General features: G+C 34.9%; 5 protein-coding genes and 1 non-coding gene across 10 annotated transcripts; 3 read left to right on the top strand and 3 right to left on the bottom strand.

Moving 5' to 3' along the window:
* Positions 1-633: 633 nt before the first annotated feature.
* Positions 634-3,805, bottom strand: LOC129314418 (uncharacterized). Its single transcript, XM_054957862.1, has 4 exons — positions 1,962-3,805; positions 1,566-1,829; positions 1,253-1,372; positions 634-1,171 (listed from the first exon to the last, which is right to left on the bottom strand). Exons 1-4 carry the CDS (start codon positions 3,132-3,134, stop codon positions 1,115-1,117), a joined length of 1,614 nt encoding a protein of 537 aa, XP_054813837.1. The 5' UTR covers positions 3,135-3,805; the 3' UTR covers positions 634-1,114.
* A 2,399-nt stretch (positions 3,806-6,204) lies between these two features.
* Positions 6,205-8,901, bottom strand: LOC129314650 (uncharacterized). 3 transcript variants are annotated; one of them, XM_054958137.1, is made up of 4 exons: positions 8,680-8,901; positions 8,299-8,457; positions 7,145-7,363; positions 6,205-6,621 (listed from the first exon to the last, which is right to left on the bottom strand). In XM_054958137.1, exons 1-4 carry the CDS (start codon positions 8,899-8,901, stop codon positions 6,280-6,282), a joined length of 942 nt encoding a protein of 313 aa, XP_054814112.1. In that variant the 3' UTR covers positions 6,205-6,279. The 3 variants fall into 3 exon arrangements, with proteins under 3 accessions (XP_054814112.1, XP_054814113.1, XP_054814114.1); XM_054958138.1 differs by having other exon boundaries at positions 6,482-6,852; XM_054958139.1 differs by lacking the exon at positions 6,205-6,621 and adding an exon at positions 6,917-6,952.
* A 636-nt stretch (positions 8,902-9,537) lies between these two features.
* Positions 9,538-10,419, top strand: LOC129314651 (uncharacterized). Its single transcript, XM_054958141.1, has 2 exons — positions 9,538-9,781; positions 10,055-10,419. Exons 1-2 carry the CDS (start codon positions 9,538-9,540, stop codon positions 10,282-10,284), a joined length of 474 nt encoding a protein of 157 aa, XP_054814116.1. The 3' UTR covers positions 10,285-10,419.
* Positions 10,420-10,584: 165 nt separating this feature from the next.
* Positions 10,585-10,657, bottom strand: TRNAV-UAC (transfer RNA valine (anticodon UAC)). The gene has a single exon. It is a non-coding gene; the product is annotated as a tRNA-Val (tRNA).
* Positions 10,658-10,998: 341 nt separating this feature from the next.
* On the top strand, positions 10,999-14,796 carry LOC129313616 (tetraspanin-19). 3 transcript variants are annotated; one of them, XM_054956883.1, is made up of 6 exons: positions 10,999-11,344; positions 11,791-11,890; positions 12,619-12,699; positions 12,866-12,970; positions 13,542-13,731; positions 14,441-14,796. In XM_054956883.1, the coding sequence occupies exons 1-5, from the start codon at positions 11,175-11,177 to the stop codon at positions 13,701-13,703; spliced, it is 618 nt and encodes a 205-aa protein (XP_054812858.1). In that variant the 5' UTR covers positions 10,999-11,174; the 3' UTR covers positions 13,704-13,731; positions 14,441-14,796. The 3 variants fall into 3 exon arrangements, with proteins under 3 accessions (XP_054812858.1, XP_054812856.1, XP_054812857.1); XM_054956881.1 differs by having other exon boundaries at positions 14,429-14,796; XM_054956882.1 differs by having other exon boundaries at positions 14,410-14,796.
* A 2,425-nt stretch (positions 14,797-17,221) lies between these two features.
* Positions 17,222-19,855, top strand: LOC129313615 (expansin-B3-like). The gene is made up of 4 exons (XM_054956880.1): positions 17,222-17,525; positions 17,629-17,929; positions 18,398-18,527; positions 19,366-19,855. The coding sequence occupies exons 1-4, from the start codon at positions 17,363-17,365 to the stop codon at positions 19,561-19,563; spliced, it is 792 nt and encodes a 263-aa protein (XP_054812855.1). The 5' UTR covers positions 17,222-17,362; the 3' UTR covers positions 19,564-19,855.
* Positions 19,856-25,122: the final 5,267 nt, after the last annotated feature.

The following is a 25,122-nucleotide window of genomic DNA, read 5'->3' as shown; positions in this document are numbered from 1 at the left end:
TAATTCAAATGCATTATTTTATTTCTTCACGTGTTTCTTCAAATCTTGTGCAGTTGTGCTCCAAGTTCAGAGCGCAGACCATGGTCACGTTGGGACTCGGATAGGATGCTTAGTAACGGGAGAAACGTGGGTTGTATAATTAAATTCCGCATCTGGATGAAATAATTCAGTTTATACAGTTGTGAAACTACGGCTTGCCGTTGCCGGTTTGGCACTTTCTTGAAGTATAATTTATTTCATGCAGTTCGGCAGCTAGTAATTTTCCTTGGTTTTGGCGGGTCTTTCTCGGTTAAATTGGCTTTCATTCTTTTGATTTAATCGTTAAGACAGTCTCCAAATTGGTTTTCAATCATCTCCCTCTTTCATTCGTCATTACAATTGTTAGCATGCATAAATTGAACCGAAGATAATTTCCTTTCACCAGGTCTTTATATTCCACGATTTCTGTATACAACCTGGATGTGCTAAACAGAATTTGAACTTATTTTAATTTACCATAAACAAAAATAATTCTTCCGACAGGACAACCACCAATATGAGTTTCTTTCTCTAAATAACACCCCACCTCGATGGATTTGATATAATAATGATACTACTGGCACAAACATTCCCTCGTAAAAAAATTACCCGACATTTACCTGATTCCACTACGGAAGAAAATTGAGTGAATCAAATTAAAACAGAATATAGGGCCACGAATCTCAACGACCCAATAATCAATAACCCAAAGTTTCTGCCGCCGGGCTACAGATTGCCGGAGTATCCAGCAATGACTAGCCAGGAAGTCAGAAAATACTAATCACAAGACTCTAGTACATTGCGAGGTCAATGATCTTTTGCCCTTTGCTTTACCATGTACAAATATGTCAGCAACGTATTTTGACAGATGCCTTGTTAACAACAAACCAACAGGTATACACATTGTCTTATCAGGTAAGGCGAGCCTCTAATCCATCCACCTACCTACATGGCTACATCTATCCAAAGAGCCAATCATAGTTTTTAAGAAATACAGAATATGTGCATGGATGTACAACATATTATGGGTCACAGATCATGCAGGATAAATTTGAAGATGTCAATTGCCAAGATTCCATGGCTCTTGTGCTCGTGTCTAACTTTGCCCATCAGCACGATAGAAAGGCAGCAATTTTATGGGCTTCACTTTTTCCTAAGCAAATCGATCAATATAGATAGATCAATAAATGCAATATTGATTTTCATCTTAATGATACGCACAAACATTGAGTACCTGGCCTATTTCCTCAGATTGCGCAGGGAAGTGAAATCCAGTCGAGCAATTCTGCAAAAGTTCAGGACTTTTCATCCATTCTCTACGTGCATCACAAGCCTTTATTTTAAATTTGAACATCTGCCAAAATACCAAATAGAAATAGTGAAATCATAAATTCCAAACGAACATTTGCCTCGATGCTAACTGGCCTCCCATAAAAATAAAGGAAAGGGCTGAGGCTAAAAGATGATTCCAAAAGCTTCAAAGAAACAGAAGAAAACTAAAAGATAAATGGAGGGTTAAGAAAGGAGGAGTCGTGAAATGAGCAAACCTCAGACAAAGAAAAAGGTGCATGCTCCACCTGATCTCCATCAATGATGATACCTGTACCCTGGCACTCTGGACAGAACACAGAGTTTATTTTCCCCTTAGCAACTTTCACATCATATTCTTTTCCATTTTGACTAACATTTGCTCCCACCTTTCTCTTGGCTCTTTTTTTAACTTTTGGAAAGGCTACACGATTTGTGATCATGTCATATTCACACATCAGTATCCAGTGTACAAGGCAGGATGCATGAAACAAGTGGAACGCCTGCACATGATACTCGTGAAATGAAATTCCTTTTCCAAGTTTAGAGAGATGATGTTTAAATATCAGACTTTTTTGATCAAGCTTGATAATTACAAACATACATAACAAATTAAAGATAGCAAAATCTCTTACCCCAGTCCCATTCCGACTACTGCAAGCTAGTCTTCTGGTCTTCAAATTAAAAAGAGTTGCTACATCTTTACCAGGAAGCATTTTTTGTTTACAGATATCACACATCTTCTCTGCTGCTAAACGCTGCTGTCGTCTCAATTCTTTCCTTATAGCCTTGCTTGAAATGAACCTGGTATGGAGAAGTTGATTGTCAATATGACCCAGGGCTAATCTGGAGGTGGCACTGTTAGAAGCCGAAGAATCTTCAACTGATGAATCATACTGATTGCTCAAAGAATCACTAACATCCTCAGGGTCAGAAAATGATTTCTTTCTCTTTTGGCCGCTGCTGTTCTCAATCTCTGGTTCTGTCACTGAAGTAGATGGTAACAAGAACTTCAACTCCTCAAGCAATCCATTTCGACCCAAATCAGAATTGTAGGAGAAAATAATGACAGCAAAATTGTGCTCTGGAACCACAGAACCAACTTGATGACCATCAGTATCTTTTCCTAACCATTCACACCATATTCTTCTAATCCCATTCAAACCACCATCCTTCTCAAAGAACCTAGCAGCAATCTTTCCCAAACCCACTTCCCTAGCTTGTAAGTCAGAAGTTTTGTCCCTAATCAGTGCATGAGGAATCACAAGAGTATAATCATCACTCACTGCATCATCAGTTGAACTTAGTTGAAGGTCTGAATGAACTGCACCAGATTCTAAGTACTTTATGCTGCAATTAACTTCATCAACCTCCGCATGATTGTCATCACTTGAAATAAGATTTTCACCAAACTTCACAATAGCAAGACTGTTGTCATTGTCAGTATATTCCAACTGCCTCTTTTGCTTAGCATTCATATTTGGCAAGTCATCAACATTTTTAATTGAGGTGTCAAAGAAGACAATGCCATCATTAAAAGGCCACGGATTAGGTCCTAGAAGGGTAACTTTAGCAGTAGATAGCCTCTCCATGTGGAGATTACCTTTCAAGTGATCAAACAGTGCAGTATCACTGTAGCAGGGAGCAAGACACAGGGTGCAGAAATATATGAATTTTTTCCCATTTTCACGGAGGTCAACATAAGGATGCCCTTGGGATCTCACAGTATGTAATATCTTTCTAGCCAGCTGCTCCCTTAGACTACAAGAACTGGTCTTCGGAAACCCTAATTCCAACTTTCCAGCCATGAAAATTTCCAGTCCAAAAGTTCAAATCAAAACCTCAAGACCCAATGGACACGGAAGAAAACGCAAGTACAGCAAAAATTTCACTCAAGCCTAAAGGGATTTCGAGACTGATTTTGCAGACAAATGTTATGCCGGGTTCTAAACCCTAGGGAACCCAAGTTCCGCAGTAGAATTAAATATACTCTAAATTTTCAAAAGCAGACCTCCATTCGACACGGTAGCTACTTACATCCAAGTTTACACAAATATGACGAGACGAACGGCATCAATTGAAGAAAGTAATATACCAAGAAATAGTGGAGGAAGTATCCAACGATCGGAATTCGGAGTAGGAACAGCGAGCAACGACAAAAACTATGGAAAAATAAAGATAGAAGCCTCGGAGATAGAACCTTAACAGGCCACTGCCAAAGCACATATTCGGATCGTACACGGTATTAAATTATCAGGTAATCTCCGGGCTCTTCCATCTCCAGGAAACGCCTGAAAATCCATAGAGAGAACCTCAAGCGAGCGCGAATCCTCCATTGCCATCTCCATTTCCAGCAGGGGAATTCGAAATCGGAAGGCGTCTGGACTTTGGAGGGAGAGAGAACTAGAGAAAGTGAGAGGAAAATTAGAGGGAAGGAGGAAAATGGGAAGCGAGAAAGACAACTAATCTTAACCGAAATTTGAGATTATTTTAGAAGGGACGAGTATAAATGAAAATGAACGAATGGGATTAATTATTGACCTGTGATAGTGTTGAAATTAAGAAATAAAGTAATCATAATGGACGGTGATGATGGACAGAGATTTATCACGTGAAAGGGGAGACGGATAAGACATGAAGATCCGAATTTTGAAGGGAAGATGCTTATCGGCTATGCTCTTCTCGTTGTCGCCCACCAACATGATTTTTTTTTTTTGGGACAAAGTTTTTCTCCCATGAGATTATGTAACCGGCTTAACTTGCCCCCCTAGGACATTTTGGATGTTTATGCCCGTTTGGTAACATTTAATTTGAAGGAAAAATTAATCTTCCAATTCTTATAGTTTTTTTTAGCTTTGAAGCAGTTCCTTGGACTTTTTTCTTTTTTCAATTAACCCTCGTTTTTAAAACCGTTAAATGGATACTAACACTGTTAAGGAGTCTGTTAGAAAGATGTGAGGCGGCAACTAGCAGTGAATCTTTTAACACGATGGACTTTGACCAAAAATCCAAGTGGGAAAATGAAGCCATGTCTTTGGAAAGAAATTAATAAAGTGAATTTGTTGTCTTCTCTCTACCATTAAGCTTTACTGTTGTTATGAGCTTCGGGTGAGACCTTCTATGCTTTATTTTTCTGGGTAATGTGACTTTCTATTGTTTTTCGAAAAGTCCACGCACTTAGCTTAGCAACCTCCTTCAATATTTGATGCATCATTTTCACTCTAGCAATGCTCATAATCTTCGACTAAACACCCAACAAAAAACTTATTTTCAGATGCCAAAACAAGTTGATCAAACACCCAAAAGAAAAAGAAACTAATCAGAAAAACGAAGAACACCCAGCACCTACTTCCACCAACACACATTGCCAGTGAGAAGAAAAATAATAAAAAAAAGCCTTTGGGTGTTTTTCGAAAACCAAAATCTCCTCCTACCCGTTTGTTCGACTTCCACCGCTGCAGACACGGCGGATCAGTTATTAAATCCTTTAATTTCGATTTCCACCCACACAGATCGGCAAAATCCTTTACTTTTCAACTTCCACCCCCAACAAAACGATGATGAATCATAGTTTATGCACGCTGGTTAGAGCCCGTTAATTCATACTAAACAGTTTTATTCTTTTGGGATTAACATTTAACGCCTCAAATGGAGTAAACATAAAGGATCTGACAAAAATAAAAAAAAGTTTAGGGACCTGATTAAAAATTCGAAAAAACTATGAGGGTCTCTGAATTAATTTTCCCTAATTTAAATAACAGCAGCAATAACTTCTCAAAAATAACACCAACACTAAAGACAAACTTAAAATTTATAGGTATATGAAGGGGAAAAATTAAACAATAACATTGTACAATTAAAAATTATAGAAAATAAATACTAAGGACTTGTTTGAAATTGTCTTTGTTTTATTATTTTAGGAATTAGTATTTTGTAAAATATGTTTTAAGAATAAAAAATAATAAAAATATATGTTTTTCTCATTTTACCTTATTCATTGGAATAAAAATCCCAAAACACTTAAAAATATTTTTATTTTTCTATTATTCAGGATAATATTTTGCTTTTTTGTTCTTCAAAACGCTTTTTGAAAATATATTTTCAAACATATTTTTTTCTAAAAAATAAAAAACTATTTATAAAATAGATGACCAAACAGGTTCTAAAATTCTTCGCTTTGATAATTATGGGATATAAAGATATTTAATATGAGATAGAATACCAAAAGTTTCATTTTTGGAAGTTATGAATATTCACATAATTTAAATATTATAATATTTATAAAGTGTAAAAGAAAAGTCTAATAATCATTCACTTTGATTGTTTTTTTGTTTTGGGTCGAAAAAGATGATAAATTACTCCAAATAGAGAGTACAAGCTAAGTGAAAATTGTGTCAACAACCTCTCATCATCCACCACCTTCTTACAAAGAAGGAGTGGTTGATCAGAAGTCAAGAAGTGACTAGTTAACTAAATTCATAACTTTCATGGTAACAATGAGCAAAAAATATTGAGAGATGAGCAAGGGGGTGCGAGGAAGCTTTACCTTAACAGTAGGATAAGCATAGTTCCTGATTGGTAATTCGTAAAAGTTGTTTTTGTCCATTCTTTAAGATAAAATGCCGACCCCAAATATATTTTATCCACGCCAAATCATAAAATGCAATTTTTAGAAACATTATCATCCATGACTTAGTTATTTACCAATATAAAATTATGGACTTATTCTAATTTCCGTGACGACAATTATTATAAGCTTTAAACTATACGTTGATTAAGGGGAGGGTATTAGTTCAAATGCAAGCCTTATAAAACAATCATTAGTTCAAAAAAGTAACAGTTAGGTGGAAAGTTGAACAAAGGAAACAATCATGGTAATTGGTAAGACAATGTAGCAATCTTTATCATTTTGAATTGAAAACAACAAAAAATGAGAACAATGAGATCTGGAGTTTAATACAAATAGGATATTATTAAGGTGAGAGCATTGTACAAAGAATGTATAAGGAGGGAAGACTTTAGATTTCCAGTCCAGCAATAGGAGCAACCAAGGACACAACCAATGATGAACAACTGCAGAAAGCTCTCACCAGAGAAATGAACTGCACTGAATATTGCTGCGCTTACAGCAACTGCTTGTAGCCATTCCATGTTGGAGGAAAGTGACGTTAGCAGAAAGCCTCTATAAATAACTTCTTCCAGAAGGGGACACACAATACAGTAAACAATGACACAGGTCACTCTGGATATGGCACTGCTTAAGAGGATATCCTTCAGTATGGAGTTGTTGACAGGCTGCATGTACGTGGTGGAAGTTGAAGTCCAGAAAATCACAAAAAAAAAAAAAATCTCATAACTTCAAAGAAGAATTATAAGGAAACTTCTGAAGAATGTATCAGTGATGACCAGAAATTTCACACACTGTGGTGTCAAGCAGATAGTATACAATCAGAATGTTTTCGTACACTATGTTGTAATAATTCTTGAACAAGCAAAATACAACTATTTGATACCTCTGAACCCAACCTGAAATGAAATATTTAATATTATGTGAATGCATGAGAATCTTCAAGAATTAGCAACTCAGAAAAGGCAAGGGATCCTGTCACGTGTCATCACCTAGACACTTGTTCAATATTCAGAACTCAGAAACAAGGCTTTCAGTCATTCACAACAAATAGAAATAGAAGATTATAAATATTTATGTTACATGGTTCAACTCTGACATTTGTGATGTCATAGAGATGACAGGAGGATAGTTAACAAATGTGGAAGATAATTAGTAATTGACTCTGCAAAGCAAAAGACGACGACTAACCTTAGAGCCAAATAACCTGCTAGCAACCAGTGATGTTAGAAAAAGCAGGAGGACAAGAACTCCGAATCCCACTGCTGATGCCAAAACCCAGCTTCTGGTTCCAAGTGATCCGTTATTTTTGAAGAAACTTGAAAACTTATACTGTGGCTTAGCTGTGTACTTCAGTAAAAGCAATGCTCCATTAAGCTCGAGAAGTTGAATGAAAAGAATTGCCAAGATCTGCATCCGTGAATTTAAAGGAGCCTTAGAATATCTGTTTAAGGTATGATTCAGATATTTCATATCAAAATTAACGTTCAGATTTTGAAGCTAAATATATCAAGATTGAACCATTTCTAGTATTTTGCATAGAACAATGAACAGAAATTGCATTGAATACTTAAAAAATGAGTCGACCCGATCAAGACACTGGTTCAAGAATTAAATGATAAAAAATGTAGTCGAATCATGATTAAACTAGTCATAAACAAAGTAATTTACTCATTTGGTCCTATTTATAAGGCACTTTCAACAGGTTTCACCAATACTAAAGAAAATATTAAAACTCACTAACTCTGTCTTAAAATTTAATAAGTTCTTAACTTTACCCTTATTAAATACTCATACTTCAATAACAATTTTCTCTCTCTAACATTCAATAGAGGATAAAAAAAAATTTGTCATGAAAGTGTAATGACGTGATTTACAATAACAACAATAACAATAAGCCTTATCTCACTAGGTAGGGAATGACATGACTTATAAAAAGGATAAAAAATTTTTTTCTCTCTCTGCCCTATAAATAGTACCAGAGAGAGAATTAAATTAGACTGGTTTAACAATTTAATGATTCCTATACTATGCTACAACACACGGTAAGAAGTTGAGCAGAGAAAAATCAATCAAATAACTGGTTATGGCCCTATCTATGCGTAGTTGTGAATTCAAACTCTTAGCAACATAAACGGAATATAATACTTTCAAATCAAGAAACGAATGAAGTAACCCAAACAATAGTAGAACAGTGAGTATTAACACTCGCGTTGCGTGATTAGAAGAAAATATAGAAAAAAGTTGATAACATCTCATTTTTCATTGATTTCTTCTTTCTCAATATACATTACGGAAACAATTGCTGATCAGTAGCCAGGAAAGCAACAGACAGAAAAACTAACCTCAGTTTGTGGAACAAGACGATTCTTCCCTATTATCTGGGCAACCACAGATAACCCTCCAAAACTCAAAGGAATATGCAGGTTGAATATGTAGAAAGCAAGAGTGCTCCATAGGTTTCCACCCTCCCATGGACTGTCCCCTTGCAATACTGAGAATCCCTATCACAAATTCACAATATGAAATAACACAGGCCCCACAGCAAATCATAACTATCTAACGCGTTTCAACATAGCCGAGGCATTTTGGCAAGTCTACACATGATAATCCCAAGTAATACCAAAATGCATCACATCCGAATTGGAGCAGCACCGAATGAAGAGTCTGACGAAATAACAAGCTAGACTTTCTTTCTTTTTTTCTTTTTCAATATATTTATTTACCTGATAAAGTCGATTCCCTGGAGTGGTTTTACTCCTTTCGCAGAAGATTTTGAAAGATGGGCGATAGCCGAGAGTGGCACTGCGTCTGATTTGTAATGAACAAGTGAGCCGATTAGAGGCTAACAGAGAGCAGTGAAGCGGTTTAGTGAATTGCCTGCCGAATTTAGTGCTCTCTGAAGACGGCGGTGAAGAATATAAAGGCGGCCATTTCACCGATGACATCTTCCCCTTTTTTGTTTCAAAGACAGGAAACACTGCCCTTTGTGTAGAGGGCAGTAGAGGCAAAGAAGAAGAAATAACTGAAGGATTCCGAGTTTGATATGCTTAAATTGGAGCGGAAGGAAAGGATTAGAGAGGAGACGCAATCGATGGGACCCACACGCCAAATCATTCCGTTCAGGATGAAAAAGGAAGCGAGGCTAACCATCGAAACCAATACCAAAGTAATCCGAGAACCTTTCTTTCTCTTCGAATCGCTCCTCTTCAGGTAGGCCGGCAGAGGGGGGATCTGAAATTTCTCGGAGGTTGGTGACGATGGAGAGAATCCATGTCCAAGACAATCAAGAAGTAGAGAGATTCTCAACGGTTACACCATTTTAACGATGGCATTTGTTTTTGCAGGGGCTTCTGCAGCAGCGGCATAGGGGAGGAGTAATTATTCGTCTTTTATATTTATTACCTCTTCTAAAAAATTATATATTACATACATTTAATTCAATTATTCAATTAATTTTATCAAAGTGGAAGCCTTGAACTTTTTAGCTCATAATACTCGGTGGAGAAGGCTTAAAATGCTTGTTCTGTGGGGAAAAAAAAAAAAACTCACCAACGAGCTGTCATCAAGTGTGTGAACTATTCATGGCGACAGGTGCCATTGTAGAGCTTCATAGAAACTCCGGCGACTGGGATATGATAGTGGCAGAGATTGTGAAATTGGAGAGAGAGATATTTCCAAAACACGAATCACTCGCTACATTCTTTGACCAAGAACTGAGAAAGAAGAACTCTGGATTGCTTTATCTTGACGTAGATGGCGAAGTTGTAGGCTATGCCATGTATTCTTGGCCTTCTTCCTTGTACGCCTCTATCACAAAGCTCGCAGGTTTCAACTTCCTCGTCCTATAATTTATTTGGAATTTTGCATCTAAATTGAGTTTCCTACTTTTCATGTTGGGTCCTGTACTGTTGCTTCAACTTGGGTCACGCCCATAAGCTGTTTGATGAAAATACACAGTAAAAAAGGATTGAATCTTTAGATTGAAGTTATCTTGCTTTCTTGGATTTTTTATGTTATTTGTAACGATAGAGATTCAATTCAACCGGCCTTATCCCCACAGTTTCCTAACCTGGGTATTACATATTGTGGTTTTACTAGTGAAGGAGCAATGGAGGAGGCAAGGCCATGGTGAGACTCTGCTAAAGGCGGCAATTCAGAAATGCAGAACAAGGAAAGTCTCACGCATATTGCTCCATGTTGATCCCACGAGGACTCCAGCCTTGACACTTTACAGGAGGCTAGGCTTCCAGGTTGACGCTTTGATCGAAGGATACTACTCCTCCGATCGAAGCGCCTATAGAATGTACTTAGATTTGGACGCCAATTAATGCACTGGCTAAATAAGCACTTTTTAATGTACTGGAACTAGTTTATGCTAGCTCTGTCGTAATTTTCTGTATGAAGAATTTTTGAGGATTTTAAGGTCAATGTTGAAGAAAAATTTTCTTCCCCAGTTTTTTAAACGTGGATTGTTGTGAGAACATGTGAAAAACAAACTTCTCACTTCTAGGGTCGGGAACCATGCCTTCGTTTGTTCGTACTTCACACTATGATTCCTTTGCTTGAGCGTCCCGGCGGAACAATCTATACAATCTATAATGATAAAAAGGTTTCAAAAATAGAATGGCTGTTGCTGCCCAGGATCGAACTGGGGACCTTTAGTGTGTAAGACTAACGTGATAACCACTACACCACAGCAACTTGGTTGATTCTGTATCTAAGATGTCAGATATTTATTTCATATTTCTTTTGAGATGTTATTAAAAAAGAAAAATCTCAAATTTTTAAATAAAAACTCACATGATGAATTTTATTAAATATATTTAATAATTTTATTTTAAAAAAATAAAAATAAATTTTTTTAAAAATATTGATTATTTAATATATTAAAAAAAGATAAATATTAATTATAAAAAAAAGGATAATATTAAAATTAATATATTTAATAAAATTTTAATTTATTTATTTTATATTTTAAGGTAAAAAATATTTTAAAAAATACTCTATAATTCGAAACGAGGGAGAAAGGACTACATTTCGGACCTTTGTTGGTTGATGGAATTGCAAAAAAGGTCAAAACCTCTTTCGCATTTTATGTTACGCAACGGGCCCTGGATTTGATTAAGGGTTTCTTTAATTGTTTTTTTGTTAAATTATTTTTCAAGCTGGGAAGCCAAGGTTCTTTGCTGATTCTGACGAATTGAATTTCGGGAAGAAAATGGCGAGTATGGTGAGGAGCTGCATTCAATCGTTATTGAAGCTGGTCAACTCGGTCATTGGAATGGCTGGGTTAGCCATGATTCTTTATGCTGTATGGATGATTAGGTATTGGCAGAGAGAGACAGGCGAGCTTCCCTTTGGTGGAGATTCTGATTACCCTTCTCCCTGGTAGGAATTTCGTCTTTTTCGTCTCATTTTTTTCTTGTTCAAGGTTCTTCTAGCGGTGTAAAGAGAAAGTTTAGGCCTCATTCATATATTACCACTGTTTGGTCAAATGATTGGTAATCGGGGGAAATAAAAGAAATTTCCATCCTTGGACCTTAATGATGTTCGAGGCAGAAAAATTAGAAAATAAAAATTCTGATTTAATTAATTCATATAAATTATTTTCCTCAACATTTCGCTCGTTAAAGCAACTATTGATCAACTTGAATCCCATATTCGCTTTTTTATTCACTTCCCGGTGGTAACGGGATGTCAGAGAACTAATAATTTTGCGGTGGTTGCCAATAAGCTTATTTGGTTGAATAGGAATACTGGGACTGGATGGGGTATGAATATTAGATTTCTAGTTCCTATTGACTCATCATGAATGAAATACTCTTTTCAATCAGGTTCATTTACACCTTCCTTGGCCTTGGAGTTGCTTTCTGTGTGATCACTTGCAGTGGTCATGTTGCTGCTGAAACTGCTAATGGATGTTGCCTTTACTTGGTATCCTTTTCGGGAAATTATTAGTCAAAGATGTGACTGCTACTTTCAGCATCCCTACTTTAAAAATTGCTTTAGAGCTTGGGCTTGTCCACCAAAATAAAAATTTCAGTATGTTTTTCTTTCTTGTCATTACGTCTTTTTTTTTTTCCCCGCAAACGCTTCTACTATTTTGGGATAAAAGCTCTTGGTCTCTGTTCGATCACCTTTTCTATTGAGTTCTTAAACAAAACAGATGAGGTGTAGCCGTGGAGGATAAAATGGTTGTTGTCAAATATCAACTCATAATTGTTCCCTTACCTTTCCCTGTCAAATATCAACTTTTCTGTTGATATCACCTTTATGGTTTATGATGCGTTCCAACATTTCACATCTTGGATACTTGAAATTTTAGAGAAGGTGATGCTGAGTTTATAAATGTATAAGGCAGAACATAGGTGCTGTATTTTAGACATATACTATTTGATTCTCCAATAAATGTGTAAGACGTGTGTATTGTTTTAAGCTCTCCACGATATGATTGATTGCTTCAGAAAAAGTTTGTATATTTTGTTTTTTATAGACAACTTGGTAGCAAATACCTAGGGAACTTTTTAGTAAAGAAGAAAATTACTAAGCAACACTTTGTTTAGTTACAAGCAGGAATATTTTTTATCAGTAGTCTTGTTAACTTTTGACTCAGAATGAGCACATGATGCTGTTACTTTCCTCTTCATCTTAACTTATAACAGTATATCTTGTTCATCCTCATGCTCCTCATGCTAGAGGCTGCAGTAACCGTTGATGTACTTCTAAACCGGGACTGGGAGAAGGTTTGTCATGACACAAACATTTCTTGATAGCATGTTTTGTTATTTCAGTAGTTTTGTATTAGTTCTTATTCCGTGGCTGTATTAGTTGATTTATGCTGTGTTATGATCTCTTTTTTTTTTGCCCTTCCTGTGTTGTGATCTCTTTTGACTTCAAAATTGAAAACAGGACTTTCCAAAGGATCCCATGGGAAATTTTGATCGGTTCAAGAATTTTGTTAGGTCAGACTTTGAAATGTGCAAATGGATAGGCCTGTCAATTGTTATTGTACAGGTATATATCTCTCTCCTTGTTTTGCTCACTCTCTTGCCTTTAGATTGTGACACTTCAGTGAATCTCTATTGCGGAATCTTAACTTTGTAGTCAACTTGGTTACTATATAATATATGCTCATTCAACTAGCAGGGGCTTAAAATTGTTGGGTAAATACTTTGTCATTTAAGATAGAGTTGATTTTGCATGTCTTTAAAATTAGAAAATTGAAATCCCACTGTTCTATTGTTCCTTACAGAAGTTATGCTTATCTTTTATTGTGCTTGTTTTGTTCTGCTTAGTTTTTAGTTACTTGGATTCATGTATTCATGATTAAGAAACTGAAGTGGGTTCATTATTACTAAAACAAATGGAAAATAACATCATGTCTCACATTTCTGTGATCTGTATCATTGTCAGTGCTGTTCATGGCCAGCTCTAGTATATTTCATTGTGTACTTGGTTACTTTTGTGTATGATCAACTTTAAAACTTGAGAATTATTATTATTCTTACTACCACCACCACCACCACTATTATTTTGATGATGATCAATCTAACAATAGATAGCTGCCTGTGCCTTCTGCACGCAGGGGCTCTCTTTATTACTGGCAATGATACTCAGAGCTCTTGGACCTCATCAGTATTATGACAGTGATGATGAATATGCTCCAGAAAGAGCTCCACTCCTGAACAATCCTTCCTATCCACCTCCATATGTTGTTGTTGATCCTGGATATGGAGCAAAGAGATGATGGGAAGAATGTAAAGATTAGTGACAAGGTAAAATTAATTTTAGTCTCTTGATTGACCATCATTGATTTTTCAAGGTTCACCAATTCTTCCTTCATATTAGATATGTTAAGAAAGATTTGTTTATATTAGATTTAACTTGGCGCCACTTGTCTCTGAGTCTGGATCAATAGATAAATTACTAGAAGTTTGAAAAAGATTTCATAATCTGATTGTATCTTGAAGTTGCTACTTAGTGCGTGGGAAACTCAACTTCTTAAAAGACTAGAAACTTACTTATAGATGTGACAATATAACCTGTAAAAAAAAATTGAAATTTCTGTTGCTTTTGTCCTAAATAATATAGGAATTACGAGGATGGTTATTGTTGTTGTTATTATATTGTTTGTTAAGTTAAAATATTGTACAAATAACTTTCTGAAGACTGGAGAAATTAGAACACCCAGGAGCTAGTGTGCACATAAAGTATTTGCTACTGCGGGTTTTTACATGTTATTTGCGGGAATTTATAGATCTTGCTGATGAAGCATATTTTCATGACGATCCAATACCCCCCCCCCCGGCCCAGGAAAAAAAAAAAAGGTCCAATGAACAGAAATGAAAATTATATGCAACTCTACTCAGTTGAATTCTACTCATTGGCTGGCAGATTAGACCATTTGGTGTTTACTGCAGTTCCCTTATTTGACTGTTTCCTTCTTTCTTGAGTTGTCGTAATCTTGTTCAGTTGGACCCCCAGCATTTGGAGTTTGTTGCAGGAAGGCAAACCAAGTCTCTTTCAGATCATCAACTGGAAATGGAATAGCTACTGAATTGATTGGAGAAACCAAACTATTAATTACAAATTTCATACACCATACTCGTGGCTTTTTCATTCTCTTTGTTGCATTGTATTGATCCGTGTCTTGTTGTGAATAAAGTCCCGAACCTCTTAAAATCTCCCTGCACCTTCTGCTGAAAGCAATATAGCTAGTAGCTGGATGTCAGACCTACACGTGAACAAATATTCTTTGAATAACTTGTTCGCAATTCCATGTTTTCATTATGACTAGAGAGTTAAGGGCATGATATATGCCCGCAGCACCCATGTGAGTACTCGAGCTAGTGAATCACCTTACAGATGTTTGTTTCATTTTCGAAAAAGTGATAGGAATTATGCCTCGATGCAATTAAGGCTAACCAGCTCAGAAGCGAAAACTCAGAATGTGGTCTGGACAACCCGTAAAGTCAATTGAAAGCTTCCTTTGTGATAGCGAAGGAAGATGACTAGGGAAGCTTATACAATCTGGCGTTTTCTTTTCAACTTAACTTTATTAAAAGCAAGATTCAACTTTGAAACAAATATCAAGCATCATAAGTATCTTTATATCAGGCAATACTGTGATGAGGAAATTGAAGGGACACACAACAGAGGGGATATCTGAATTGAATCTATATGAGAGCACCAAGAAATTTACAGTTAATGCAATTTATCTATTTCTAATAACATCTCCGGAGCGGATTCACAATTACATGCCTTAAAAGCTGCTTTAAGTACCACTTCAATTTTTTTACAGTAATACTGCTTTGGCATGCCGTTCTGTTTCACGAGTATTGGGAATAAAACATGAAGATCACATTGAACTATGTGAACCTCAAGAATTGCATACAAGTGTGAAAGCTTCCATGTTGTCCACCATGGACAGTTAAGCGGGAAAATCATACAAAAGCGACGAGATTGTGCGCGCGCGCGCGCCTGGCTCAAAAGCACATGTTGCAGTCAAACAAAATCTTTTTCCCCATCAAGTTTCGCAGTTTCGCTTACTTTGATGCTACATTTTCAGAAGCTGTGTGCTTCTACACACCAGATTTGCTTATCAACTCACTCCGATAATCAAGGAATCCAAGCAACGATATATATAATCGGGATGGTGAGTTAATTAAGACGTGTTTGTGTCGGTGGGAGTGTTATTTAATCATAATGTAGAAAAAATGTATATTCAATTAAGACCAATACGTTGCTGCTAATTGGAAATAAAATATGAATTAGAAGAAGAATTACTGGTGAAGTCCAGAGAAAAGTTGTCTGCCGGCCACTTAATTGTCTCATCCGTTTAGTGGAAGCTTGCAGAAAACTCAAAACGAATATAATTCTTTTGAAACTTAAGAGAAAATCACGTCTTAGAATTTTATACTAAGTAGTACTTGTTTTACAATTTCCATGACAACATTAACAATAGTGACTTTGCTACATAGCTCGTAGGCCTTGGATGTGTGACAAACGTACTGCGGATTTTCTTTTATTGTATGTTTGGTTAGAATTCGTCTCTCCATTTCTTTCAACCCAGTGAAGAGTGGAAAGCAAAATCACTTCCCTTCCCCTCTAACCAAACATACAATAAGAATTTCATTTCCAACTCACCAATCTACCTCCGTCTTCTCTCCTTCTAAAGCATATTTGATTAATAAGAAACTATCAGATTGAGCAGCGAATGACCGTACACTACAGAAGCACCAAAATTTGACCATGCTAAATTTACTCCATTAATGCCACTCTAGTTCGCATAGTGGCGCGTACATTTTACATATAACATAATAATAAAGGCTCACATAATGCGAATTTGATTTTGTGTCTATAATATGGATACATAGCCCACCAACCATTATGCATAAATACAATAAAAATATAACTGTGAGCGCCTGCGTGATCGATAGATAGATAGATAGGGCCACTATACCCAATAATTCACAAACTCGTCCGTAATTTTCTCAATTATAGACGTCTGAATCAACTCACTTGATGCGTCTGCGTGCCTCTTTTTTATATGCAAGAAAATCTCCCAAGTCTCATGTGTTTTTGTCATATTCTTAATTATTGAACCAAAATTGATTGATTAATAAAAAGCACATGTATATGTCAAAAATGAAAAGCTATCATGGTTTTGCCCCATTGGCCCCTTCGAACAAAAGTATAGCAAAAAAATCAAGAGAAGGAAAATGTATGTCATCTCTAAAGATAAGGAGCAACGAATTAATATACAAAATTGTGGGATAATACATATTCTTTTTACACAAAAACTATATACATTCTTTCATACATCAAATGACTTGTTATAATTTGCTAATACATACATATATATATATATTGATACCGATGAAAAAAAAAATTGAAGGAAACAAACAAGTCAACATAATGAAGTAGTACATTTTTTCATATGAAGGAGTGTGAATCGACGTCGATTTCCAGGAGCGTTTCATTTGTTTATTTATTTCTGGGGATTCGACCGTTCCATTAAAAAATGAGAATAACGGTAGGAGAGATTCTCACCAGCCTGAATTGACAAACACACCCTTCTACCTCAGACGTACAAAGCACACACTCGCGCACATGCGAAATTAACGCCTTAACTACTGGAGGGGCCCAACGTAGTGGTATTTTCTGTAAATAATCCAAAAACCGATGGATGAAGGTGTCATAAGAAGTATCCACCTAGGGACCCTGCTTCGCATTATATATGATACCCCGAAACCCCCTTAACGGTCTAAAACAGCAACAAGCGTCTCTGCCGCCATCAAACTGTCGGCAACCACCCAACTGCCCTTCTTCTTCTTTCTCGTATTCTGCGTTCACCCGAGCTCTGAAACTGTGGTGGCGCGCCACCCCAGTCCGCCCCATTACACAATGCAGCGCCACAGCAGCTCCGACGTGATTTTCATCTCATTGCTGATTCATGTTTTGCTGGTATACGCGGCTCAGGGGCAGCTTCAGCACCGGGTTTTAGACCCGCATTGGTACCCGGGCACTGCCACCTGGTACGGCGACCCCGAAGGAGACGGAAGTAACGGTAAGTCCCTTCATTTCGAACTTTGTCATTTAGTTTCATATTAATGGTTTTTCTTGAGTTGACTCAGCGGGTTGGACTTGAATGTGTGTTTGTGATTGTGAAGGCGGGGCGTGTGGATACGGGTCGTTGGTCGACGTGAAGCCGATGAAGGCGCGAGTTGGGGCTGTGGGTCCCGTGCTGTTCATGACCGGAGAAGGCTGTGGAGCCTGCTACAAGGTGAAATGCTTGGACAAGAGCATATGCTCCAAGCGAGCCGTGACGGTGATAATCACCGACGAGTGCCCTGGCTGCCCCTCCGACCGGACCCACTTTGACCTCAGTGGCGCAGCATTTGGCCGCATGGCTCTGGCTGGCGAGAACTCTCTGCTCCGAGACCGTGGTCAAATCCCAGTCGTTTACCGAAGGTATATTAATATTTCGTTACCAGTTTCTTTTATTTACTTAGCCAACAATTTGATGCTTGTTCCTTGCCATTTAAGACATGTTCTGTAATCTTTAAAAGTTTGTACTTTAGTTCTTAATTCTTATGTAACATCTCTGTATCACTTGAGTTAGTCAACAATTTGATGCTTGTTCCTTGCCATTTAAGACATGTTCTGTAATCTTAAAAAGTTTGTACTTTAGTTCTTAATTCTTATGTAACATCTCTGTATCACTTGAGTTAGTCAATTTTATATGTATATACTTTATATTTTATCACTAATTTACCCGAGTTTTAAGAGAGCTACTTGACTATAGGGCACATTTTCTAGACTTTATGGGAAGCCTGCTTTCTTTTTATAGGGAATACAGTGTATCTCTATTTTTATTGCCCTTTTCTGTTTCTGTTATCAAGATATTAATGGATTCTTTTTTTTCATTTTTAATTTCAGAACACCGTGTAAATATCCTGGTAGAAACATTGCCTTCCATGTTAATGAAGGATCCACACCATTTTGGCTATCTCTTTTGGTAGAGTTTGAGGATGGAGATGGAGACATTGGCTTTTTGCATATTCAAGAAGTGAGAATCTTCATAATCTTCTTCATCACTTACGCAAATTTTTCTTTGGTCTTTAGTTTGTATTTCTTTTCAAAATCCAAAATCACTCAGAGTAAAGAAAAGAACTTCAGCTGCATGTCTCAGAGAGAATCAGATGCCATTACAGCCGAAACTTGATGTCTAACATGACAGATAAGAAAGTGACAACGTTTCTTCTCTTTTCTTTCTCTTTTGTGTGTGTGTGTGTGTGTGGGTATTTTCATAACCAGAATGAGCACTTTATCTCTTAAACTAAAGTGCACAAACGCATAGAATATTCCATCTTCAAGAAACTGCTTGAGAAGTGTTTGCAGATTTGACTCAGAAACTTGCCTGAACGTGCACAAAAGCATTATGGCCACTCATATATTCTATCCACTAAAAAGGCTAAATGAACATGGCTGGTTATCTTATAATGCATGTTGCGATTAAACAATTCCAACTATCGTGGACTTGTCCCCTTACATCACATGCACTGCCCTCCACTTCCATTCCATCTTTCCAAAGATAAAAATAAAAATTAGGCAAATACAGAAGATAGTTGAACATTACATGTAAATATTACAAAAAAGAATGCCTATCTGTCTTTCATTTAAAACGGTAAGTAAAATTTCTCTTTTTGAAGAAACATGCCCTGTTTTTCCTGCATATCTAATGAACTCAAAGCATGCATGTGATCATGGGATCAATATATATATATATATAATTTGTGTTTGGTGGGTCCTGGATATTTATACCTGTGACCAAAACCAAGTATTGCTGGTTTCATATTAAATAATGAGACTGATTGTTTGCTTGTTTGGAATATTGGAATTGGCAGGCAGGGTCTAGTGAGTGGCTTCAGATGAATCATCTATGGGGTGCGAATTGGAATATTATTGGAGGGCCTTTGAAGGGACCATTATCTGTGAAACTAAGCACATCCACTGGGAAAACACTATCTGCCAGAGATGTTATCCCTAGCAACTGGGCTCCAAGAGCCACTTACACATCTCGTCTCAACTTCTTCCACCATTAACAGCACTCAATAAGCTCCTTCCTCAAGGGAATAATAAGCAAATCAAAGAGTTTCTCTTCTTCTATCAATTATTTTTGTCAGGAAAAGTTGCTGTGGAAGTGCACTAGTGTGACAGCGCTTCCGCTGGTGTATCTGCTTTTTCTTGTTTCTCTTTTACCCTTCTGCTGCTTGTGTACTTACCTTTTCAGATGTAGCCCTCTCCAAAGAGGAGAGAGAGCTGTGTAGTAGTGCATGTGTGTGTGCAGTTGTACTTCTGGTCCTAATTAATGAAAGTTGAAGCTTTTAATGTGTGTCATGGACTGTCTTGATGATGAAGGGACAAGCCCTGCATAGTGGGTCTTTGCTTACTGATTATTGTTTGCTTTAATTGTTTTCCTTAAACTGGAATCCCTTCTTTTTAATCGAAGAGTGTTGAGAAAGAAGCTTCAAATAAGCTTAACTAACCATCATATACAGTTAACCCTGCAATTATTTATGCTTGTGACTTCTTAACAACGTAACAAAGCCAACAGAGGAAGTTATTAAGTGACCAGTTTCACTGATTGTTATTTATCAATCAAGCAATAGAGTTAAATGATATGTGCAATTTAATGAGGTATGGGGTAAGCATATGATGCTTGGGGGTTCAGAGCAGTTGAAATTAAACCATCATCAAGAAGGTTGGTAGATGGTGAGTGGTGGACACAGGAATGCTATGACTGTGATAACCACACGTGTGATGTGCATGCTTCTTGAGATGCTTGTTATCATATTACAAGTCTCCCAAGTCTTGATGTCTCGATCCCTCTAGGTAGAAGTATAAAGTAGACCTATCTTGGGTTCACCTGGAGAAAATATGGGTGATTGTGCAGACGGTTCGTGCCTGGAAAAATACTATGGCTGATTCTTTGACACAGAAAAAGAAAGCAGCTGGTTTTGCGTCGAATGGCATTTTAAAAATTTTGCGAGATGTAAAACTTGTAATCATAACTTATCTTTGTTTGGGATGGTTAAGATCATTTGGGGTTTTGGTGGTTTGTGGGATTGGCCTATATTATTGGCCCGAGTGACTGATTTTGTAACTTCATTGTAAAAGCCTTGTTGCGTAATTTTCTCTCTCTCTCTCTCTCTCTCTGTTTTTTTTTTTTTTATCAATTTACTCTCTTGCTTAGTGGCTTTAAATCAAGGGCGTCAGGCTTAAGAAACAGTTTGGCCCAATGACTATGATGAAAGATTATCATCATCCTATGTTTGGCATTAAAGCAGTTTACATGTACATTTTTTTCAGTTTTATTAAGCATAATAGCAGTACTTTCTTTCTTCTTTTTTGCCCGGGGGGTCTGCAGAATTTAGCAAAAATAAGTATGATAATATATTTGGTGAAAAATTCTTGCATGAACTTAACACAATAAGTCATCCATACTATGTTTAATAAAAATATGGCTGGTTGTTGATGTTCCTGTTAAATTAAATAAAATATTATTTGTCATTATTTTTATTGGCTTTATTTTTGAAATAGAATTTCTCTTTAATTTCTTGTCTTTTAAAATTAATTTATATTTACAATCATATGATATGTTGTGTTTTCATTAAATAGAACATGGATGGCATGGTATATGAAATCCATGCAAAAATTCGAATCCACGTGGAGAACAAATATTGCTTTGAGAAAAATCAATATTATCATATTATAAAATTAGAATGCCTAACACTATTCCAGTACGATAACGTTAAGTTTTGTGCTATTTTATTTTTTTTCAATATTTTTCTTTTTTATTATTAAAAATTGACACCCCATTGCAAGGTATAATTATAATACAATCAGAACATAAATATGCTTTAAAAAAAATCCTTGAATTGAGATACAATCAGAACCTGTAAATTTATCATAAAGAAAAAATAAAATAAAATAACAAATTATATAAAATAATAAACCCGCGGACTGCGTGGTCACTAAAAAATATTTTTTCGAAAAAAAAAGATACCAGATATCTCGAACTCGCAAAATCACTTTTTCTATTTATTTTTGAGAAAATAACAGCCAAGGACCACAATTCAAAATTAATATCAATCAATAATCAATTGACTTTAAAATTACATTACAACCTTTTTATCCTTAATTGATATTAATTTATTAGGTCAAAAAATCAAATTACTCTTAAAGTAAAAAAAATTCACCCCCGTTGTCATTGCCACCTAACCCCCTATTAGTAGAGGGGTCATCGACTATAGGTGACTAAAGCTCTGGCATCAGCAACATTTTTATGCAATAATAATTGATTTAGGTGGTTAAAGTAGGGTTTAATCCCATGATTCTTTAACCACTTAAAAAGCCGCTAACCACTTCTATATTTTAACATAATAATGTATTGTTAATTTCTAAATAGCACTTATTATTTTAATAATCTTACTTGTAAATTTGACATGAACAATTATAAATTAAAAATTTTGAAATTTTATGCATTTTATTTGTTAAAAAATTGAATATGTTGTTATTAATCATGAATAGGTTGTTGTTAAGCCTCAATCAAGTACTTGTTGATAAAAGATTAACATATACAATTAAATTCATCCTATCAATTTTTCCTACTTTCTTAAACCTGAATAAATTATTGTTAATTTTGAATGAATTATTGTGAAAAACCTAAATGTATACTTGTTGATAAAGGAATAATAATTGTACAATTAAGCACATTTTATTCATTTTTCTAACTTGTTAAAACTTGAATAAATTACTGTTAATTTAAAATGAGTTTCTGCTAAAATTCAAATAGATACTTGTTGATAAAATACTAATACGTACAATTATATACTTATCTTATATGTTTTTATAACTCATTAAAGTCCGAATGGACTGTTGTTAATTTAGAATGGCTTATTGTTAAAATCCAAACAAATACTTGTTAATGAAAGCCTAAATAAGCAATTGTTAATTTTGGATTAATTATTATCAAAACGTAAATGGATACTTAATATTAATGATTACAAGTATAGGTCTAATAGGACAATTGTATAAACAACAAATCATTTTAAATTAACAATAGTCCATTCAGACTTTAACAAGTTAGAAAAATTGATAGGATAGGCATAATTATTGTAGATGTTAATCTTTTATCAATAAGTATCCATTTAAGTTTTAACACCTTCTCATTTTAAATTAACAATAGTCCATTCATGCTTCTAACAAATAAGAAAAACGAATAAGATAGGTTTAATTTATAAAAGTATTAGTCCTTCATTAACAAGTGTAGATTTCGATTTTCACAACAATTTATTTAAAATTAATAACAATCTATTCAAATTTTAACAAGTTTTAAAAACTTATAGAATATACTTAATTATACGTGTGAGTCCTTCATCAATGAGTATTCTTCTGGACTTTGACAGCAAGTTATTTGTAATTAACAATAATACATTCAAATTTCTAACAAATAAAATATATGAAGTTTTAAAGTTCCTAATTTATAATTATTCATATCAGATTAATAAATAATATTAATAAAATAATAAGTGTCGTGCAAGAATTAATAACACGCCGTTATGTGATAACATGGAAGTGGCTATAAGTTTGATTTGCTACTTATATATATATATATATATATATTGCCATATATAATTAAAGGACTTTTTAGGTAGGCAAGGGATCATGAGATCAAATTATCCTTTAGCCACCTAAACTAATTATTCTCCAACGATCAACTGTAGGTAACTTTGCCGGTGGTAGGGGCTTTGGCGATAGTGGGGGAGGGTTTTTTTTTATTACTTTAAGAGCAATTTAATCTTTTGACCTAATAAATTAATATTAGTTAAAGACTAAGGGATTGTAGCATGATCTTAAAGTCAATTGATCCTTAACTAATACTCCCTTCATTCAAAAAATATAAAGTATTTTTAACCGAATCTCACCTCCCAATAAAATAATTACCTACTTTCAAACTAACCTTATCTTTTCATATTTATCTCTATTAAATCTCTTATAATAAATATAAAGTCTTTATCAATAGAGATACTTTTGAAAAAAGAAATAATGATTACACATCAAAAAATTAAAAATATCTTATAATTTTAAACATTTAACTCTTTAAAAAATATCTTAATTATTAAACGGTGGGAATATTAATTTGGTATTGAGATTTTTGGCTGCTATTTTCCTTTATTTTTTCCCTGTTTCGTTATACTAAAACGGATATGAAAGTGCCGCCCTTCATGTCCTGCGTTGCATCCAAAATTTCTGTTTATATGCTTGCTTCTACGTTCAATAACTGGGCTTGATTACATAAACAAATAGAGATTAGAATTTTATGATTCTGGAAAAGCTAAACCAACATGCTGATTAGTAATCTTAAGTGCCAAGAAATCCAAAAAAAAAAAAGCACACTAACAAAGAAGCCTAGTCCTCAAAACCCCGCATGTCCTGTGAAACAAAATGATTAATAAAGTGCAGCTTTCCGCTTTCTGTGTCCGCCACAAGGACGAAGCCGCAAACCCTTCCCCCTCGAATACATCCAAACAATTCCATGCTCCTAAGTCCTAACCCTCCCTTTGGTCGGTTAAAAATATTGGTAGAATAATTCCCTTGATCCTTGCAATTTGTTTTTGTCTAGATAAATGTCTATACACTTTATTTTTAATTTTTTTTATTTCTACACTTTCTTCCATCTATAAAATTAGTCTTTATATTTTTAAAAAGACATTGACGTGATATAAATATTGTTAATCATACTGATATATCAATTAATATTATTAATTTTATATTTACGTGTCAAAATAATACTAACATAAAATTATTTAATAAAAAAATTAAAAAAAGTTATATTAAATGAAATAAAAAGGCTAACCCAAACTTTTTAAATGATTAGCAAAACGGTCAAATTCCATTGAGACTTGTTTTATAAAAAATTGCTTATTAAAAATTTCATATCAACATTAGTTTGACATGTAAATACAAAATTAATGGTGTTAATTAATATGTCAGCATTATTAATATTATTTGTATCACATCAATGTCTTAAAAATGTAGGAACTAACGTTATTGATGGAGGAAAGTGTAGAGACTTAAAACATAAAAAAATACAAAAATATATATAAAAACTCGAGCAAAATATAGATATTGAAAATAATTTTTTTAAATATATATATATATATATATACACACATACACATTCTTGGATCTCACACATTGTCTACTAACAACTTATATATATCAAGTTGATAATTATTGCTAGTCGCCAATATATTGAGTTATTAATTTGATATTTTTACGCTCGTATTATAGGTAAATTGACGATGGTAGTATACAAAATTTTTTTTCAAATGTTACAAGTTCAAAAATATTTTCTATTATATTACAAATGAAAACTTAATTTCTATCAAATCAAGTTTTAAAATTTTTTTTCCCGACACTTTGTACTAAATTTGATTTTTGTCAAATCTATTTCAATACAACCATGTAAAAAAAAAAAAATTGTTCAAGAACTTTGTCATCTTGTTTTTTTTTTTTTTGCTGGAGAGCATCAAGTATTATGAACTATAGATGGTAATTCAAGCTAACCTGAATTAGCTTGAAAAATCTTGAAATTG

Source organism: Prosopis cineraria, unplaced genomic scaffold (assembly GCF_029017545.1).
Source record: "Prosopis cineraria cultivar Desert tree isolate PC_DT_omini unplaced genomic scaffold, ASM2901754v1 PC6, whole genome shotgun sequence".
In the NCBI taxonomy this organism is placed as follows: Eukaryota; Viridiplantae; Streptophyta; class Magnoliopsida; order Fabales; family Fabaceae; genus Prosopis; species Prosopis cineraria.
The sequence above is the reverse complement of the archived record's forward strand: the minus strand, read 5'-3'. Positions and strand labels throughout refer to the sequence as shown.